The sequence below is a fragment of the Hemibagrus wyckioides genome, linkage group LG08 (assembly GCF_019097595.1).
Source record: "Hemibagrus wyckioides isolate EC202008001 linkage group LG08, SWU_Hwy_1.0, whole genome shotgun sequence".
NCBI classification, from domain to species: domain Eukaryota; kingdom Metazoa; phylum Chordata; class Actinopteri; order Siluriformes; family Bagridae; genus Hemibagrus; species Hemibagrus wyckioides.
Genome location: NC_080717.1, coordinates 28,934,376 through 28,956,875, shown reverse-complemented (window position 1 = coordinate 28,956,875; position 22,500 = coordinate 28,934,376). Strand labels below are relative to the sequence as shown.

At 40.4% G+C, this 22,500-nt stretch overlaps 2 protein-coding genes across 2 annotated transcripts in view; one reads left to right on the top strand and one right to left on the bottom strand.

The window, feature by feature from the left end:
* snrkb (SNF related kinase b) overlaps positions 1-17,085 on the top strand; it is a 26,033-nt gene extending 8,948 nt beyond the window's left edge. Inside the window, exons 2-6 of the mRNA XM_058396840.1 lie at positions 1,934-2,595; positions 7,899-8,040; positions 12,341-12,538; positions 13,525-13,641; positions 14,284-17,085. Coding sequence (XP_058252823.1) covers positions 2,007-2,595; positions 7,899-8,040; positions 12,341-12,538; positions 13,525-13,641; positions 14,284-15,937 — 2,700 coding nt within the window. The 5' untranslated portion in view covers positions 1,934-2,006 and the 3' untranslated portion in view covers positions 15,938-17,085. The remainder of the gene's footprint in view (positions 1-1,933; positions 2,596-7,898; positions 8,041-12,340; positions 12,539-13,524; positions 13,642-14,283) is intronic.
* A 2,842-nt stretch (positions 17,086-19,927) lies between these two features.
* The window catches only part of ano10b (anoctamin 10b), a 17,824-nt gene continuing 15,251 nt past the window's right edge, over positions 19,928-22,500 (bottom strand). The window contains exon 15 of the mRNA XM_058396841.1: positions 19,928-21,118. Coding sequence (XP_058252824.1) covers positions 21,077-21,118 — 42 coding nt within the window. The 3' untranslated portion in view covers positions 19,928-21,076. The remainder of the gene's footprint in view (positions 21,119-22,500) is intronic.

The following is a 22,500-nucleotide window of genomic DNA, read 5'->3' as shown; positions in this document are numbered from 1 at the left end:
CAGACAGACAGGAGGACAAAACGTTGCTCAGTGACCAACACAACATAAAGATTCATTTGACATTTAAACACATTGATAAACTGTACAATGCAAGTCAAAAGGCACCGCTAAACCTCGGACAAAAGGCAGAATAGAAAACAGGCAGTAAATAAAGACAGTTTTATTTTTAAACTGCTTTGTAAAAGACAGCTGTGTCTCAAATGTCACGCTAGGTTCCTCCACTACATATTTCAGCACTTAGAAGAGAGATATTTACATTTCTGGCATTTGGTAGACGCCCTTATCCTGAGCAACTTACTCATCTTTATAGAACTGAGCAGTTGAGGGTTAAGGGCCTTACTCAGGGGCCAGTTGCAGCTCAGTGGACCTGGGATTCAAACTCACAACCTTCTGATCAGGGGCCCAACATCTTAACCACTAAGCTATCGCATCCCCGTATTAACATCTCCAGTCAAATATTAACATGAATAGAATAGAAAGGACAGCTCAGTGCATCGGACGTCACGGGAAAAAGTCTGCACAGGAACAAACAAACTGCTCATTATAAACCTCTCAAAATATTTTTGCTTCTAATTTAAAGGTGTAACTCAGAGAGTCAACATTGTAAATGAACCGATCCCTGTCTGCTTTGTCGAACATTGTAGGTAGTGACCTACTAACACTAAAAGTACACTTGATGTATTTAAGGACTACTTGCTGCTATTAACATTAATAACACTCATAATGAAACTATGAATGCGTGCTAAAAGGCAAGTGCACTTGGACGGTAAGGCTTGCAGATAAAAGAAGAGTGCTAGTATCACCTGGAAAACAAATACATCTTCCAAGTACTTAAGTAATCAATATTCAGATTATAGAGGATTTCTAGAAAATTAAATAGAAATAAAACATTTCTCACTGATACATTCATAAAGAAAGAAAGAAAGAAAGAAAGAAAGAAAGAAAGAAAGACAGAATAAGACTATAGTGTGGAACAAGGGTCCCCGACCACCAGGGCCGGACCGGTACCGGGCTGTGGATCATTTGGTACCGGGCCACAAAGAAACAATAAACTTATAATTTTATATATATATAACTGATGATATGTAATTGCTACTTCCACCCGCACCTCACTCCCACATTTGACGCAGTCACGGGTTTTTCCATACATCAGTAAGTGACCCAAAAACAAATGTCTGTAGAGAGCTCCCCCTTTCAATCAGACCCACCCCCACCCCCCCGGCCCACAGAAAAACTGTCCGGTATCAAACCAGGCCATGGTACAAAAAAAGTTGGGGAACCCTGGTGTAGAATATAGGACTCTACAGGGTGTCCACACATATACACACACACACACACACACACACACACAGTCAGATATGTTAAACATAATAAAATGTGACTTGATGTTATTGAGCTTGGAAACAGGTAACACTTTATTTGTCCAGAGTATCATCTACATACTCCCAACCATACATCAGATGAATAGTAATATCCTGAAAGGTATCTGTAGAGTTCACCTTAACGGAATTTGAAATCGATTGGACGAAGGACATGTCTGGCCTATAGATCATCTCCTAAACATTAAGATCTATCAACTGGACTGTCCAAATATAGTGTTGGAGAAGAGTGAGAAAGAAGAGCAGAGTGCCAGAGGAGATTTCTTCGCTAATGTTTCTCAGTAATATTAGCCAAATACCTCAGTGGTTCTTATTACATTTGAGCAGGCAATTACAAACTGGATCAGGTGCCATTATCATGAGCCTTTCTTTTCATTTCTTTGTTTGGATACAATGCTTTAATGCTGCTTTTATACACTGGCTTTAAATACCGGATACCTTTTGTTGATTCAGGACATTGGCTATATTTGTAATAACTCCTGAATTAGTAATAATAAGTGCTGTGTTTATCTTGTGGATTGTTTTATTTATCACTCTGTATGATCTTCCTCTAGGTGATGTCTCACTAAAACTGCGTTCACTTCGACTGCCCTGTAACTGCACACTGCCCCGCACCTCCGATTCAAGATGGCCGCCACAAAGAGCGGCTCCGAGGGCAAAATCGCCGGCCTGTACGAGCTGGATCGCACGCTAGGGAAAGGCCACTTCGCTGTCGTAAAGCTCGCGCGTCACGTTTTCACTGGGCAGCTGGTGGCTGTGAAAATCATTGACAAGACCAAGCTGGACGGCCTGGCCATGGGTCACCTGCTGCAGGAAGTATGCTGCATGAAGCTGGTACAGCACCCCAACGTGGTGCGTCTCTACGAGGTGATCGACACGCACACCAAACTCTACCTCATCCTGGAGCTGGGTGACGGCGGTGACCTGTACGACTACATCCTGCGACATGAAGGCGGAGTCGCCGAGCGCACCGCCAAAGTGCACTTCGCTCAGATTGTGCGCGCCATTGCGTACTGCCATCGCCTGCATGTAGTGCACCGAGACCTGAAGCCCGAGAACGTCGTGTTCTTCCGCCAGCAAGGGACGGTCAAACTCACTGACTTCGGCTTCAGCAACCACTTCCAGCCCGGAACCATGCTCGTCACCAGCTGTGGCTCACTGGCATATTCTGCTCCGGAGATACTGCTGGGAGAAGAGTATGATGCCCCTGCTGTGGGTGAGTGTGTGTGCATGGCTATGTCTGTACATAAGAGTGCATGGTGTTGAAAAACTGAAGCTGGCTCTGTTGCTCTTGAGTCCAACTTTTAGCTCCTCCCACATAAGAGAAGAAAGAAAGACAGAAAGAAAGACAAACAGACAGAAAGAAAGAAAGAAAGAAAGAAAGAAAGAAAGAAAGAAAGAAAGAAAGAAAGAAAGAAAGAAAGAAAAAAAAAAAGAAAGAAAGACAGACAGTAAGATGATGGTGAATATGGGACTCAGTATAAGTCCAGTGAGTTTCACAGCAGTTACAGTGTGTGTGTGTGTGTGTGTGTGTGTTCCTTCACTCATAGAAATTCCTTTTATGATTCTATCTATTAAAATTCATCCATGTTTTTAGACGAATGTGATTCATTGTGGATCAAATGTTTCTTCCCTACACTGATTTGATTCGGTTGAAGCATAAAATATTAGCATTAAATCAAATGATGTGAAATCAGATTATGTGAAGATAAATGGTAATGGACTTGCAGGATTAGGAGATGATAAAAGTAGCATTGATGTTGATGTTTGTGTGAGAGGACGTGTGGCTTGGGGTTCATGTGTGAGAGGGCACATGTGGCTCTCTGGCTCAATCGGCTGTGGATATAATTCGGGCTGAAGAGTGTGTTACTCCCTCAGAGGGTCTGGTGTGTGTGGAGCTCTGGGCTAACTCTGTTCAGAGAAAGACTACGTGGTGAGAGGGTATGTGTGTGTGTGTGTGTATGTATAAACTTGTGTAACTCTCTGGCCTACTTGGCTCCTCTGGGAGTGTACTACTGGGTGTATGTGTATTTCTTCATCTAAAAGATATTTTCAAGTATATATATATATATATATATAATATATATATATATATATATATATATATATATATATATATATATATATATATATACTTGAAAATATCTTTTATATTTTTATATAGAGAGGATCTATATATATATATATATACACACGCACATCTCTGGCTTCATCCATCTCTCCCTCTACTCTCATGTCTCTCCTCACATCCTTCATCTTTTGTTCAGAAGAGATTTCTCCCCTTTGAATGGACACATCTGTGAAAAGGTGGAGCTGTATGAGGCATCATACATCCTTAACATACATTTTAAGTCCTCTTAGATTCTCAGAGTGGACAGTGAAGACCTTAAATACACTCAATTGATGGAATGTGTTCCATTTTGTCTTTGACATATGAGTTGCTGTGTGTTGAATTAGATTTGAGATATATTTATAATGGCTTTCAAATTGACTTCATCTACACAGAGCAAATGATGCAAACTAGCTAAATGAAGGAAAAACATGAAGTGAATTGACAGGAAATATGACTGACCATAAGTCTTCTTGTCCTGAATGCTTGAATGTTGGTCCATACCATTTTTTGTCTACGTATCTATCTATCTATCTATCTATCTATCTATCTATCTATCTATCTATCTATCTATCTATCTATCTATCTATCTATGTTGCTCTGTGATATAACTTTACTAGTAACAGTGAATAGGAAGCAGAAATAGTTGTTTTGAAGCAGCAGCACCAGGGTAGATACAGAATCCAGGGCACCACAGACACCTGAGTTACTGCTCTGAGATTGAGATTATTTGGATTTAATAATCACTGACCGCACCTTTATGTGCAAACACATCACCGGAAATAAATATTGAATCTAAGCCATAAAGTTTTTTTTTAAAAGAATTGTAACACAATTTTGATTATATAACTGATCACAAAAGCAGAGAACTTTATCACAGAAAACAAAATAAAAAGAATAAAATAAACTTCCAGAAACAAACTGACTATTAGGTTCTCACAGGGCCGTGTGTTAATGTGTGAGAATTTCTTCTCTCACTGGAGCTTGTTAGTGCTTTGATATGCTCCATATGGCTTCTATAGGGGTGTGTGTATGTGTGTGTGTGTGTGTGTGTGTGTGTGTGTGTGTGTGTGTGTGTTCTGCAGTTAGTAATGTGATATTTTTATCATCTCTCCGGCTCACTGCGATTGTCACAGCGACCGCATGAGCCAGGATTAGAGCCACACAAAGTGGGTCAGTCTCCTCCAAAAGGCAGTCACCCACACACACACACACACACACACACACACACACACACACACACACACATGCACAGCAGATTTCAAAGCGATGTGAGTGCAGGGATCATCTCACCTTGTCCTGATCTCTGTTCAAAGATCAAGCCAATTCAATTTAATTCCAATGCTGATTCCAAGCAAAATGGTCAAACATTCGTTTCAATTCACTGATATTGTTCAGAACACAGATCTTTTGGGCCCAGACACACAAGATCTCAGCATCTCAGCTGGACTTTACAGATTGTTCATTGCTCCTTAGAAGTCTTTCACACCATCACAGATCTGCCGTTATATCTGTCAGCTTACAACAGCAAGGAATTAGTCTTTAATGAACTCAGAAACTACACTGACCTAATAGTTCCTCATGGGTTCTTGGTTGTTGTTGTAGAAAGGATTTTATTTACATTTACATTATTTAGTGTCCAGTGTCAGCCAGATGAGGATGAGGTTCCCTTCTGAGCCTGGTTCCTCTCAAGGTTTCTTCCTCAGATCATCTCAGGGAGTTTTCCCTCACCATCGTCTCCTCAGGCTTCTCATTAGGGATGAAATAGGGATGTTAACTGTAAAAGGCACTATACAAATAAATTGAATTGAATTGAATTGAATTGAATTGAATTGAATTGAATTGAATTGAATTGAATTGAATTATTAATAATCCCATACAGCTACAGCTAAACCACTTTTGGATTCATGCCTTAAACATGTAATTTATGTATAAAGTTGCTAATCTCAGATTACTATTAGTATTAACAGATCTAAGGCTCTTTTACCTTCCCATGGTTTCCTTTACAGTGTGATCACCTCATGTTTTTAATCATCACATGGTTTGGTTTTCACTTCCTGGTTCTATCTCTTGTCATTGCTTGCTTTCCACATTGTCTGTTTAGATTTTGATTAGTTAATCTATGTATTTACCGTTCAGTGTGTTTGTAGGGTTGCAAAGTCTTTTCATTGTGTTTATTCATCTTTTCCTGTCCGTTCCTGTCTTTTGTTTACGAGTATAGTTCTGAAAGATGGAGACAGGACCATGGAAAGTGTGTTCTGTTTAAACACAGTGTCAGGTTGTGGAAAAGCTGAGCTCTGTTCTTGGAGCCAAAACATGCAGGTCACTCTCCTCTCTACCTGTATCGTGTGTGTGTGTGTGTGTGTGTGTGAATATTCATCAGGTCAGTCAGGGCCCCAGGCCGACACAGTAAGGTGATCAAGTGACCTCCTTAATACACTTGCTGCAGTTCAGTCACACTGACAGAGTCACACACACAAAGACACACACACACACACATAAACACACACACACACACATAAACACACACACACACACAAACACACACACACAAACACACACACAAACACACACACAAACACACACACACTAGTTTGTAATATCTAGAGTATTTTCTCTGAAAGGCAGAGTGATTATTTCTTTAGAAGGCAAATGACATCAGCTGCAATATTTTATAAACAAAGAGAGAGCCATACAGGGAATAGAGGCAGATGGAGAGAGAGTGGGTGAGAGAGAGAGAGAAAGAGAGAGAGAGAGAGAGAGAGAGAGAGAGAGAGATACAAAAGATAGAGTGAGAGACACTGAAAGATAAACAGGATATCTAAATATATCTCTATCTATCTATTTATTTATGTCTATAGCTCTCTGACATAACTTTATTAGTAACAGTGTAATCTAGTGAACATGAAGCAGAAACAGTCATTTTAAAGCAGCAGCACTAGGGTAAAATTCATCACTAAAAGAAAAGTGTGTGTGTGTGTGCGTCTGTATGGCTTCACGATCATCCCTGTTATGTGTAAACAATGGTAAGACAAAGCTTTAATGACCCATTAAATAAAAGTTACATAATGCCTGTACACAGAACTCTGTGTGTGTGTGTGTGTGTGTGTGTCAGTGGGAACCGAATGTTCAGTGTAGAGAAGAACAGAGATATTGTTAGCTTAGAAGAAGGCACTGTGGGACAATGGTTAGCAGACACACACACACACACAGACTTATGTGTTACATTTTTCTGATACACACAGCCATGCTGATTGTGGTCTGCCATCTTGGAAGTCTCTAAAAGATTCTCTGGTCACCCAAAAGCAAGCCGCTGTAGGAAAAGGGAAGGGCGTGGAGAATGTGAGAAGGAATGTCTCTCATATGTCCCATATTTTTTGTCCTCTAGCAGAAGCTGTGACTAAACTTGCATTCACAACTAGCAAGCGTGACAGGCAATAATTCATGTCATTTGTAAGCTCGCTACATGGAGCAGAGACTCAGGCATCTGAAGTGAGATTTTCCTGTTTTGATGCACTCATAATGTAGAACATTCTCAAATCAGACCTGTCTGGCTGACTGCAGTAATTCCCCCAGACCAGTCCTCCAGGCTGATTTTACATTATTCACCTGTTCTCTGATGAATTTAGTTCCTTCCTCCATTTAGTTCCCATTCAACTGGCTAGGAGTGGAGAGAATTGCCTTGATAGCATTTTGTACATCTGTGATATTGGGTCAGGTTCTTTGTAGCGACACACCGCAGTATTTGCCTGAATTACTTCTGTCATACAGCCATTGTTCCCTTTCTTCTCCTCCTCACTGCATAATCTGACCACACTGTCCACTATATGGAGCTAATCCGCTTAGCATCTAGTGACTACAGTCAAAGTTACAGGTGTCCTGATCTCTTCTCATCGCTTCTCATCTCTTTTGCCTCAGTGAAAGTATTTCAATATATTATGCGTCCATTTTTAGCTCTGCATCGGCCGGTATTGCAAGCACTGGTCAATGTGTGCTCTCTCTTCGTGGTTCTCTCCTCTGTAAGCAGCACTCTCTCATTTCTCTATCACTCTGTCTAGCTCAGAGGACACATGGTTTTACTAGACATTTATGTGAACGTGCTGTTGTGGTTATTTGCTAGTGTTCTTGTGTACAGGTATGAGTGTGTGTGTGTGTGTGTGTGTGTGTGTGTGTGTTATGTAAGCTCACAGCTGGGTCGCTTCCCCTGTCCCAGCTTACTCCTCATAAATGATGCACAGAGCAGCAGTCCCATTTATATGTACCGTAATTGACCTTAGACTGATTTTATAATGTAATAGTGTGATATTTCTATCATAACATACACTGATCAGGCATAACATTATGACCACCCGTAGGAACATGTACATCATGTTGTCTACATCTAATCATGTTGTGTTTGTGTTTTTCAGATATTTGGTCTCTGGGTGTGATTCTCTACATGCTGGTGTGTGGACGCCCGCCGTTCCAGGAGGCCAATGACAGTGAGACTTTGATTATGATCATGGACTGCCGGTACACCGTCCCAGATCACGTGTCTGTGGAGTGTAAAGAGTGAGAACGCCGCTCACACCTGCTCACTCACACAACACATTTGCCTAATTCAAATACAAAATGCAAATTCTAATGAAAATTCACTTCCACAGTGCATAACGGCAACGCGCAAACAAATCACCATCCGCATCCGATACAACTATCCAACCACATCCAACCCAGTGCACATACCACACACACACACACACACACACAGCACACACACACACACAGCACACTCACCCAACAGCATTACTCCTGCGGTAATCGCCCACAGACTTTTTAAAGATATGTGACAGAATGAAAGGATTTTTGTTTCTTCAAAGATCTTGCTCCTATAAATACACTTCAATATAAATCTATTAAAACTCCTTTTAATAAAAGTTCTTTTTTTTAGGTCAGATTCCTTAAATGAACTTTGTCAACTAATTAGACTTATTTCACAAAATAATACACACACAGACACACACACATTTGCCACTTGTTTAGTTATACTTACAGACATGTACACATCTATCTATCTATCTATCTATCTATCTATCTATCTATCTATCTATCTATCTATCTATCTATCTATCTATCTATCTATCTATCTATCTATCTATCTGTCTGTCTGTCTATCTGTCTGTCTGTCTGTCTGTCTGTCTGTCTGTCTATCAATTTTTGTGGGGAAATCGCTTCACAGAAATTGTTAATTTTACAGACAAAATAAATGGAGGATCAATATAGCTGCTGATCAGTATAGCTAGGTGAGGGTGTGGTTTACAGAGGGACTGCACTGAGAGAGCTTTGCCAGATGCCACCCCTAACCCTCTCTACCCTGTCATGTGACAGCTACTAACTGGTCAGCTAACAGATGCTTTCCCTGAGAAACATGCACCAACCATGTTCAAACATCTGCTCCTGCTGCATCACAGGGCAGCGTAACACATTCGGAGGAAACGCTAACGCTATCTGTACTCCTCCACATACATGAGCTGACTGATGCACATGGTTGGTGTGTGCCACTGTGGGAGAGAGAGAATGCCATCCATCCTACACAGAGAGCACAGCCAGTTTGCTCCCTAAGCTCCCGGTCATGGGTCAGATTCGAAATCACCATCTTGTGATGATAGCATCACCCGAATGTGTCACTATGGAGCTCCAAATATTTTTGAGAAATGGAAAAGAAGCTGCACTAGCACTGGGCCTCGATGTTCATGAAACAGCTCTGTACTCCACAGTTATATATAATAACTGTAATAATTGTATTATATACAATATAATACTGTAGAATGTCTTTCGTATTCTGTTCACAATAACGTTCAGGATCGATCCCTGGAGTTTCAGTGTGAAATGCCTGCAGTTAACTGAAACTAACAGGTCTGTAATGGTGAGCAGCAGGTCTGAACATGGTGTGTTCCTCTCACCCTCACACTAAAATTTACACTCACTTATCAGCCTTCAGCAGGACAGAATCAATCTGAGCATGCTGTACTCCTTCTCTTTACATCCACCAGCCAATCATGAAGCATTAGTCAAACAGAAGCAAAGGTTATTGGAAGCACAAAACTTGTTCCAGAAAAAAATGTTCCAGATCTTCTTGGAATTCTGAGTCATGGGCCAAGAGATGATATGGTTTGAATCAGGATGCTGGCAGGTCAGGGCAGATCCTCCTTTCAGCTTTAGGGCTTTTAAACGGTATTTTCTCACTTGAGTTATTCAAAAGCACAGGAGATGAATGAAGTACCACATTAACCAGTTCCACATGAACACATATACTGAGCTTTACCAGAGTTTGTTTGATTAATTTGATTTATAGCAGTGCCTTAAAGGAAAAATCTGTCCAAAAAATGAATTTCGTTCTTAATATTCCGAAGTCAGACAAGTTATGTTTTGTTTCTGCATATTAGCATTGTGCAATCTGCATACCTGAACGATCACTGGCTCTCTTAATCTGTGTGGAGTTCCTGCAGTATGAAGTGTCAGACTTATTTCTGTGCTTCCTGACACTGTATGAGACGGTGATATTTAAAAACATGAACAAAGAACATCACACAGGTTCACAGGCATAATAGTGCTAATGAATCAGTCTCTTTCTCATCACATAGTTCGGTGGCATTCTGCACCAGCATCAAGCTCAAGCCTGATGGTGGGAATGGAGCTAAAAAGGAATCTGATAATTATTTTGTAAATTTTTAAAATGCATAATGCTCAAACAGAGGCAATATGCTTCCCTTGTATCTCTTGGCTAATGTCCTTAACTAAAATATTCCTTTAGATCAGTTATAATAGTCTCATACCAAAAAAAAAGGTAATTCTTATTTACATCCACATCATCTTCGGCTCAGATCGTCAAAGCCATGAACTCAGTGTAAGGGCTTGTATGAGGTGCTGTTGGAGTGATTATGGCAGGGATGCTTGTGGAGAGAACCCCCTGAAACATGGCTCTCCAAGTATAGAATGGATCTGAATCATCTTATTGTACCGCAGAAATCTGGGCTTGAGGCTGTGAATGGTTGTGTGACATTTTGGATGAACTGCACAGCCAAACATAGTGACTAAGTCACATGATCCACCCCCCCACCCCAATCAAAAAGTCCTTTAATGGGAAAATATTTCTCGTGTAAGTTCTCCTCAGGGAGCTCAAGTCTTTCTGCCTCACTGTGTCTCTTCGTTTTTCTGTTTTTTTTCTCTCTTAACGCTCTATTTGCTTTCAGCTCAAGTATGTTACACATTTTATGTTGCTTTTGTGTAAAGTAAAGGCATCATTAGAATGTTTTCTAGTGAAATAGATCACAGGTAACAGTGTGAGAATGTCAAGAGCAGTCAAACATTGTTCACTAAGTCCAAGTCACTTAGTATCAGGCTGCTATTATATGCCTGGACCAGAGACCAAGGACTTAATTAATAGAGTTTAAACATTTAAGTTTGCATTATTTCTTTCAAAAGTTACAACTAGGAGCTGTTTTTGGAGTATCTTAGCTAAATGTATATAGCTAGCTAGGTAATAGTGACATAATATAAGAGATTAAGTAAAGCTAGTGGTAACACAGCATTACACACACACACACACACACGCGCGCGCTCTGTGGTATGGCTCCCTCTAGTGGCCATGCTGTTTGCGTTATGCTTCTGTCAGTAGTGTAATAAGACAAATGATTCTGTGCACGCACACACACACACACACACACGCACACACACACACACACACACACACACACACACACACACACCTTTGCATGGTCAGAACTCATCTTTGATGTTCCCTCCAATTCTATCACCACACTCTGCAGGTGCTCATGAATATTAATGAGATGTGAGATAACCACTTTGTTTCATTCGCTCACTTTCACAGCCAGATGTGAATATGCAAATATCTGTCAACAAGACCATGAATATTTATCAGACTAGTGAAAGGGAAAAGTGTGAAAAGTGAGTCAGACTGAGAGACGAAATGAAATGAAAAGTAGATGGAAGGAAGAGTCACAGAGAGAGAGAGAGAGAAACAGAGAGAGAGAAACAGAGAGACAGAGAGAGAGAGAGAGACAGAGAGAGAGAAACAGAGAGAGAGAGAGAAACAGAGAGAGAGAAACAGAGAGAGAGAGAGAAACAGAGAGAGAGAAACAGAGAGAGACAGAGAGAGAGAGAGAGAGAGAGAGAGAGACAGAGAGAGAGAGAGAAACAGAGAGAGAGAGAGAAACAAAGAGAGAGAAACAGAGAGAGAGAGAGAAACAGAGAGAGAGAGAGACAGAGAGAGAGAGAGAGAGACAGAGAGAGAGAAACAGAGAGAGAGAGAGAAGGAGACAGACAGAAAGAAACAGAGAGAGAGAGAGAGACAGAGAGAGAGAGAGAGAGAGAGAAGGAGACAGACAGAAAGAAACAGAGAGAGAGAGAGACCAAGAGAAAAAGACAGAGAGAAAGACACAGAGAGAGAGAGATTATCAAGCTTGTTTATGTTGATGTTTTTTACTTTGTTCCTCTTTAGTAAGAAGCCATAACATATTTTCTTGTCTCCTTTTTTTTTTAAATCTTCCACTTGTATTCCTCTTTTTTCTCTCACTCATTCTCTTTTCTGCCATCACTCTCTCTTTCTTTCTAATTCTTTTTTCCTCCTTTCTCCTCTCTCTCTCTCTTTCTCTTGCTGTCTTTTTCATTTCTCAGACCAACCTTCTAATACTTATCAATCCCAGACTAATGCACTGTTACTAAAGCAGCTGTCAGCCACGTCACTGCTATAATAAAATGATAACAATGAAAACATTCACAACAACAACCTCATAATAAACATCTAAATTACTCCAAGGCTCTATTTATACCTCCTTCCTTCTGCCTCTTCTAGACTGATCTCACGGATGCTGCAGCGAGAGCCGTCAAAACGAGCCCCTCTGCTAGAGATCGAGTCTCACCCCTGGCTGCAGGGGGTGGATGCGTCTCCGTCACCCGTCTCCCCTCACTGCAGTCTCTCTCCTCAGGAGCATGAGCTCATCCTGCAGGCCATGAGCTCCGGAAACATCGCTGACAGAGACACCATACAGGAGTGAGTAGAGTCAGTTATGTAGTAACATAATGCTATATCCTGCCTACATACTAAGACTAATGCACTCTATAGTAAATATTTGTACAGTGGAACCTCTGCATAAGAATGTAATTGGTTCTGGAGGCGAGTTCTTAAGGTGAAGATTTGTGTTGTGAAACAAATTTTCCCATCAGAAATAATGTGAATACAGATAATCCGTTCCAGCTCCCAAAAATATGACCAGTATGACCAATATGAAGCATATGTAAACTGTATGGCTGCTTACAAAGAACTGACCCAAGCCAAACATTCCATGTCAAGGCTCCTCACAGGAAGTCGTGCCACCAAGCTTGGGCTAAAAAAAAAATTCGTAGAATTTGTAAACTCGCTTCACTTGGCTTTCCACTGATGCTAGCTGGTGTTCAGTTCGGTTCATTCATTCAACAGCAAAAATGCTTCTTAAGGCGAAAAATTCGTAAGGATTGCATTCATATGACAAGGTTGCACTGTATTAGAAGCATCTTGTATACTAAAGGATTTTAAATTGAGACTCTATGATTTATGGCCTTGATTTCTATGGTCCTTCTAAAATGAGCAAGAATATGAGTGAATTAAACAATGTTTTACTTTTTCATTGGATAGATTTTAGGTCTAATTGGAAAAGGTCTAGTTCTAATAGGCACTGTAAAATGATGATATATTTTACTTCAGTTTTATATCAGACCATTACATTTTATTTATATCAAACCTTTATGTTTTAACCCGGGGTCAGGATAGCTAAACTAAATGTAAAATTAAGTAAAAGTAAAATTAAGTTTAAGGACCAAACGTTAAAAACAATTTATTCATGACTAATCTCTACATTTATTCAGTTGGTTTGCAAGCAATCCCTGTGAGTCTCTAAGGGTATGTTTTAGAAAAAATCTCTTCGAATTTTAATTCTCAAACCTCCTGATTCATGTGTGATTAATAATTTGTGTGTGTGTGTGTGTGTGTGTGTGTGTTAGAGCCTTGGAGGCTGACCGTTATAATCACATCACAGCCACGTATTACCTGCTTGGGGAACGCATCCTACGGGACAAACAGGAGTTGAATGGTCTCAATCCAGAGCAAAGACAGACACAGTGAGTCACAGTCACAGATACCATCATACAAACATGAGGCGGGACAGCATGGTTAAAATCACACACAGAGAAATTCTTAGACTGGATAGAATCCTCATAGAACTTCATTCAAGAAATGGATCATTAGAGCTCATCGAGTTGCACACTGCAAGCTTATGCAATGAGAATTGTGAAGGACAATATGTTGTATAATATTGTATTATATTGTATAATCACAACATAATCCAAGAGCACATGCTCATTTACGTCTGCTTCAAAGATTTGAATAAATGGCGAAGAAGTGGCCCTTACCTGAAGAGATAAGATTAGGATATTTGACAGGATTAGTTAGTCAGTTTTAGAAAAATAGTTCATTAATGCTTCCTCAAGGCCATGTACACTCTTCTTCTCAGAAGTAAGTGGAGAAAAAGATGTGATTTAAAGCCTGTGTTTATAATAACTTACATTGTCTCCAGAGTCTTAGATTACTATATACCCTGTATAACAGTTACTCCTTATTCTAACATCTCATCTGAAGTGTGATCACTTGTTGGATAAAGAAATCCTTTTACAGTCCTGCATAAGCAAAATTATTCATCAGTTCCTATTTTTGAGGGATGTGATGTGCAGCCATATTAAATCTGTATGTTATTTCTTCAACAGAAGGCCCTTTTCTGAGCCTCTAGATCTGGTGGAAGGCCGGAGTCCTCAGGCTGATGCTCTCAGAGACACTTCTTTGGCTCCTGTCACCCAACTGGGTTCCGTGTCTCCGGGTTTCTCCCGACGGGGAGTGTGTGAGTCTGGAGACCTGCTGGCTCCCAAACCCAGCCGTCAGGACACATCCTTTAGTGACTTTGGCAGTCCCAGTTCTTGCCTAGGTCTCAGTTTCCGCTCTGTACCTCCAGACCCACCTCCAGTGGTCAAAAGTCTTAGAGCTTTGCATCAAATTTGTGAGGAAGAAGAGGAGGAGGAAGAAGAAGAGGAAGATCAACCTGTTGTACAGTGTAGCAAAGTCATCTTGGTGCCACCAGCAGCGCCTCATCTGGAAACTTCTCCCAAACATTGTGCACTATCGAAAGCGCCAAGTGTCTCAGAGAAGCTAGGGGGGAGAGAACAGGAAAAGAGCAAGGGACTTTGTGAAGTCTTAGCAGAGGACAAGGAGCTTAAAGGAGAGGGAAAAACAGTCACAGAGGTGTGTCAAGAGGATGTCACCAGCAAAACAACAACAAAAAATGAGGAGACAACATCCCTGATAGAGAAGCACTCAGATATGTTTGAAGATAAGCAACAGATGGACCAAAGCCTTCAGAAGACCAATGGACCTCCACCAGCAGCCCAGGTTGAGAAGGACCACACTGAGGAAACCAGGAAACAAGGAAAATCCCCTGACACAGCTGTAAATGAGAGACAGAAAGACCATGAGCAGCTAGTCGAGCCTCCAATAAGTGGCAGGACTGAGGAGAAGAATCAACCCGAAGAATCAGACACAGCTAAACATAAAGAACAGGACCATAGTCTTTTGAATCTGGCTGAACCACCATCAGTAGCGCACACTGAGGCTGACACTGAGGCACTAGGAAAAGCAATGAAATATTTAGATAGAGCAAAAATTGAAGAACAGAAAGAACTTCAGAAGATAGAGAGATGTTTACCTGTGGCCAGGACAGAGAAGCCTCAGACTGAAGACCCAAGCAACGCACTAAAAGCTTCAGATAGGGCTGAAGACGAGACAAAGAAGGACCATCAGAAGAAAGATGGACCTTTACCAGCAGCACAGATTGAGGATAAAAACCAAGTTGAAGAACCCCATAAAACAGGAAGTGCCACAGACAAAGCTGAAGATGATGGTGATAAGAATCAGAGTCTTCAGAAGCTAGACAGATTTTCAGCACCACTAAGGCTTGATCCTGTGCAATGTTGCTGGGGCCAGAGCGAACTCTCCAATGATACACTAGAAGACAACAACAACACCCCGTCCAAGCCGAGGCTGCTGGACACCAGTGTCGTTTCAGCTCCCTGCGTATCTCCACGATTCCTACCTAAAAATCATTGCGTGGACCTGAGACCAGACGGGGTCGAAACCCGGAAGGTGCCCGGAGAAACCGAGAGGACGGAGGAGACGTACGGCAAACCTCAGCAGGATCAGCGGGGATCCAGGGATGCCGGCACAGACTCCAGCAAGAACAAGAACGTGAATCTACGAGAGCGTCTGCTGCAGTTTCCTCTCTGTGAGAAAGCTCTGTCGTTCAACATCCAGCCTACATCCAAAGAGAAACTGCTTCCCTTTGCTCAGTATAACTGTTGCCATGTGCTATAGGGGAGACGTCTGAAGCTGTCCAGATCTTTCTGGCCATTCCACAAAGCTTGTCAATAGAGTTCCTGCTTTTCTTCCCTCTTTACCAGTAATGGGGTTTTAAAAGACACAGCACATGTCCTTGTCTTTTACTGTGATCTTGGAGGTGCTTTGGCCACACACACACACACACACACACATACACACACACACACACACACACACACACACAGAACCACATCTATTCACTGTAAACCCATAGCCTTCCATGCCCTTTACCTAGCATTCCCTGCTGCTTTCCTGTGTGGCGACTAACGTCTTAGCGCTGCTGTGTATATAGACATCTAACCTGTATCTACTTGCGATTTGTGCGATCTCAGTGACCTTTTATTAGAACTAGCGTACGTCTTGAGAGTGTAGGAGCCCTGTGAATAAAACAGTCGCTTGTTGTTTTTCACTGTAGCAGCTTCCTTAGAGCAGAGCTTTACCTAAAGACATGTGAAGCATCAAGCGGCACGCATAGGGCAAACGTTCGAGCAGCGGTTTGAGCAAAAGCTCCAGTATGAAAATTAAATCTGATCCGATTCCGAAAGAGAAAACATTGCAATCATATCTGAGTGAGCACTGCTCCAGTGCCACGTAATTTACCAGAGTCCTTCCTGCCCATAGAATCATATTCATTGTGTTCACATCATTTTAAATGCACCAGCTAACCTGAGTTACTTGTCTAACCGTTAAATCAACTGGATAAAACATCTTATATTCAAGTACACAGGAAATGTCTTACCACGACTGGATGTTGATTTACATTTCCTCTATACAGCATTTTGTTTGACAGCATACTGGAATATGCAGCTATCTAGACGCTATAATTACAACACATTTTCCCATATATTATTGTTTTTTTATGGGCTAACATGGACTTTACAGTTGTCCACACTAATGTGTTCTGGACAACTTGCATTGCATTGCATGGAAACACCTTTAAATCACAGAGTACTGAACAGCTAGTTTCTTTAAATGTGTCACTGGATCATTCACCAAGTTCAAGTTCAGATGTAAATCGGATGACCTCATGTAGAAACATGCACACGGAACGAAAATACTGCTAACTGGGAGCTACTAGTGATTCCATTGTATGTACTATTGTTTAAACAGGACTGATAACTGAACCAGAATTTGTATAGCTTTGTCGAGTCTGGTACGGAGCTGGATTTTCTCAAAGCCTCGTGGCATCACGATCACCTCCACAAATTCCAGTAAGCATACACTCACTCACAGGCACGACAAACGTGCCCCCGTTCCACAATGCTGAGTGTGTGTTGGGTTTCAGGAGGCATGAAAGACATGCAAAGCGTTCGACCACATATACACGAGCATGCTACATTAGCACTGATCAAAGTAGTATTAGTATCACGCTGGCTGGTCCGACCAGGGAAAGATGTAGAACGTATCTGTGATACAAGAACTGAGAAGGACTGAGGTTATTTTGAAAGCCGACAAGAGAAGACTGGTCTTCCTGAAGCTTTGTTTTTTATTTGATCAATTTTTTGTTACAAATGTGTACATGGTTCTTCTGGAAAATGTTCCCATATCAGAGTCTTACTAGGGGGAATGGTGGAAACATGGTGACTGCATATCATTCATCACTTCACTTTTGATTTCATTTTTATTTAAGAGGACCATCATTAGAGAGTGAGACTGCCTCGGGGTGCATGTTGACTGTTGAACAAGCAGTCTGTCAGTATAAGCTTTTGGACACATCTGGACATGTACAGTGTGTATATATTCTTTTCAGCATGTGTGCTATTATCTATATATATATGCTATTGACATGATATTGTGTTTCACCTGACATACCAAAATGCCAAACTAGCTCTAGGAATCCAACAGCAAAGAGAGGACAAGTAGCATCCTATTAAAAAAAATCGTGAGGTCGTAGAAAAACATTTAGAAAAGAAAATTTGTCACTAGTAACAAGCTAAGTGTAGAGCAAATGTTCTCCTAATGCAGAAGTGTTTAACTGTTTGCTGTTAGTGCTACGGAGTAAAGCTGAATCAGCCAGGACCTTACACCCGTCACATGGAGAAGACTCGGTCACTTCTTATAGAATAGTGATTATCCTTCCTCGGCTACTCTCACTAAGGTCTCTGTGGATGATTCAGTTCTTCTGCAGTATGAAAGAACAAAAAATTATTTGACTCGAACCAAAGCAGCTTTCTGAAACAGCCATATTTTTTGGTCTATAAAGACACATATTCTGTCCTTATACAAAAGAAGCCACACCACGGGATTATTATCTTACTTTCCGAAAACAAAAGCGGAACTTTCTGTTTACACTTTAAGGTACATGTGTGTGTAATTATGTTAGAAGTTGTTTAATAAGGATGGTGTATATTTAATTATAGGAATGTGTAGATTGGGTATTGGGTGGCAGTTCAGTCTAAATTCATACCAGTTCCTGACCTCAGTTTGTTTTCCGCTGTCCGTATCGCACATTGGTAGCAGCAGACATGCGTACCATGGTCTTAACAAATAGTAGAATGCTAAATACCTGGTTCAAATACGAAAAATATAATCATTACAGCTCGATGATTATTTCATCACTTGTAATTTCCAGCAGCTCTGATAAATATAACTCTTTATTTTAGTGACATACATAGACTTTTTCTCTAAGAAGACAAAAAGTAAGGGTGTGTGTGTGACTTATAGTCCTGAATATATGGTACTGTTTCATCAACCTGTCAAAACATAGATCGACAAACTCTCCGATAAACGACAGATAAGCATGGCTAAACGTCAGCCTACACAGAAAGATCTGAGCTAATGCTACATGATTGCAGTGCAGCGTATCGCAAATGTGTATACACAGCACTAAAAACCTACTAAAGTCCATTTAATCCATCGACCGATCTTCTATGTTCTGTAATCAAGATGCACCATAGATAAGAAAAGTATTCAGGCAATATAATAGACATCTTTGTCTGAATATTCTCAGTGATTTTCTGTGTGACTACGGCCTTTATCCACGAAGTGTTTTAGTGAATGAGCGAAAGAGTTTCTGAATGTTTTATTGAAGGTCAATGCATTAATTAATGCCTCACAAAAAAAAGAGGTTTGAAGTTTGCCTGTAAAATTAATCATTATTGCTTTCATGTTGATCTTCAGTCTAGAAAGTGTAAAGAATCATAACATCTAAAGGAATGGTTAGGTAAAAAAAATAATCGAATGCACACAATGTGTCATATCTGAACATTTGCTTTCATAGTTTTGCACTGGATCTATGAAACTAATGCAGCTAAGAAATAATGGACTCATCCAAAATTCTCTATGTGAATATTTTTCCTCAGTTTTTCAGACTTATTGATGTGTTGAAGGACACAGTGTGATCACTGCAATCCATAAACGTCATAAACATTTTGGACAAGCAGAATCAGCTTTATCTGTTGCTACAGCTTGGGCTCACTCCATCCCCTAGATGCTGCCTCCTGAAGCTTAAGAGCATAATGTTGTATGGAAAGCTGGTAGTTACTGTGTGTGGATAATAATACAGCACCACGTTAAATCTGATGCATTTCTTCATTTAAAAACCAATCTAAAAATTTTATTAGAAGCAATTATATGAAGATTAGAGCATTTATTCTCAAAGAAGATTAAGGCCAGTGGAAAAACTAAGGACTAGATGATGGCGAATTGTGTACATTAAGGTATTTTTGCCACACTACTCCTTTACCGATCGTGGTTTGAGTATAACAGAGGGTTGTAAAGCACACACCTGTACTGCGCTTACTCAGACACTTCCTGACCACAGGCCTGCTCTAAACTTTTGACTACACCTGTAGAAAAGGAGATAGATGGACACATCATGATTACCATTCTTCACTTGCTCTTCACGTTTTCATTTCCATTCTCATTGTCTCGGGTCTCCAGTTTACCGACCAGGGTAGAATGACATCTGGCTATGTCTAGAGTCCCATTGACCCTTATTAAAACAATGACTCTGTCTCAATGAGATTAATTTATTTTTGTATTTATTTATTAAAACGAAATAAACAAATGAATGTCCTGTGTCATTTTTTTTTCATTTATTATCAGTACAGTGCACAACATCTTGGTGAGTATAATGTTCACTCTTTGGTTCTTTTAGCTGCTCAATAAAGCATCACTCAGCAGTGGCTGGATAATTTCATAAAGGCATCAATTGGTAACAATACACTCTATATAGGCAAATATTTCAGCAAGCAAGATTCTTTGGTTCCTAGATGATAAAGGTGCACGAAGGCTGAAGTGCAAAGTATGCATTGTGTCTCAAATCGCATGTACGCTATTAGTGCATAACTGATTAGTGTGCAAATTAGTCCAATTTTGGATTCTATTATTTCTGAAAAAATTAAATGAAAATTAAGACATGCATTTTACATTAATCTGCCTTATCATGTAGCACAACACACATCTGGAAGGGCTGGTAGCAGATAACAGACAATGGAAATTTGCAGCTAAATGAAAGTGTCACAGGCTGACTCTGTTTTTATTAACTCTGTATATGCTATTGACATGATCTTGTGTTTCTCCTGACATCCCAAATGCAAATCACCTGCAGCTTCATGTCAAGAACAGACATTTAAAAGGATATTCTATATACTAAAGAACATGAAAGTGTATGATGTCATAGGATGCGATTTGAGACACAGTGTAAATATATTCATGAATGTTCTGCATAAGTGGTGTGATTTGTCTGCCGTTTAGTGTTGATGCATGATGTCTTACATATATGCCATTCTGTAATACAAGATATATTTTAAAATATTTAAAATACCAAACCTGGGCATATTTAGTGCATGCTCTGAACACAGACCTATGAGTTAATGAGCTCGCAAATTAATATGCCTTAAATGGCCCTTTTAGCTCACTATGTTCTATACCCTGCTCTGTATTTTATATGCCACATTCCTTTAAAAAGCTTTTTCTATACTACAGCAGTCCTCTATGGGGAGTCCAGTTGTTTACATGGGTCCAAATTTCTCACAAGGGTCCAGGCACCATTTGGCACCCCCATACTTTACTGTGCAACAGCAAACAGTTTGCAATCATTACAGAAACCATGATGCAGTGGACCGGCTGCCCGATGCCACACCACTGTGTCTAGTTCCCTCCATCTTAGGGTTATGAGCGAGGGAGCTGATCGGTCTGGGAGTGCTTCACCTTCTGTAAGATAAAACAGAAACAAAGCTGAAAGTAGTAAGCCAAGGCTTAACACAGTTTAGAAAATACACGATACACACAGCCTAAGGCTTTCAACACAATTTAATAAAATACACAATGCTGCCAGTTTATTAGGAACACTTACCCTGTAGGTGTGTACAATTACTTACTGTGGCTCTATATCATTTCAGTCCTTCACTATTCAGTTGCTAACTACTAACACCAAGAATATCAGAGATCTAATGCTATTTCGCTATAATGCTATTATAAGAATAAGTGTATTAGAACAGCAACAATGCTGGGGATCTTAAACACTGTGTATACTATGCTATAGGATAGACAGAATGCATGACCTGTGACCTGTCTGGAACAGTGGGCTGGCCTTCACTAACCATCTGTACATAGGTGCACTCTCTTATTGTAAATAAGGTTATACCAGGGAAAAAATCAACAAATTTATCCTCATCCCTGAAGTACAGATGTAATTTGCATCTGTACAGCTCTGTTTGCACCTAGCTGCACACTGTGCACTTTACGTGGCTAAGACAAACTTCTGTCCTAGCTCTGTGGTGGTGTTTTTTTGTGTTGAACTCTTTGTTGTTGTATGTCTCTGTAGCACCAGGTCCTGGATAAACTGGTTTCATTTCACTCTGTACTGCATCAGATATATGTGGTTGAAATGACAATAAAGCTTCTTGAATCTTGAATTAACATGATAGTGACTCAAATTATTGCTCTATAATGCCTAGTATGTTCTATAACTAACTTCCAATCATACAGCTGAAACTTAATAGTCTGGAACCACTTGGTCATTTCAAGCTATTTAATATAATTTATTTTTGTCAGGAATTTGTGTATACATAACTGTCTAGTGTATTCATACGCTATATTGCCAAAAGTTTTGGGACACCCCTCAAAATTATTGAATTCATCCCAAAGGTGTTCTATGGGGTTGAGGTCAGGACTCCACACCAAAGGGCAGTCAAGTTCCTCCACACCAAACTCACTCATCCATGTCTTTATGGACCTTGCTTTGGTCACTGGTGTGCAGTCATGTTGGAACAGGAAGGGGTCATCCCCAAACTGTTCCCACAAAGAGCATGAAATTGTCCAAAATGTCTTGGTATGAAGCTGAAGCATTAAGAGTTCCTTTCACTGGAACTAAGGGGCCGAGTCCAACCCCTGAAAAACAACACCTGAACTCAATGATCTGGAGGGGTGTCCCAATACTTTTGGCAGTATAGTGTATATAAGTAAATGTAGTGCAGAGTCAGATGTTGGACTGTATTTGCTAAACAAAAGAAGCAAATAGTCATGTATACTTTCTGCATTAATCGGTCTAGTCATGCAGCAGAAAACAAAATAGCTGGTAGCAGATGACAGAC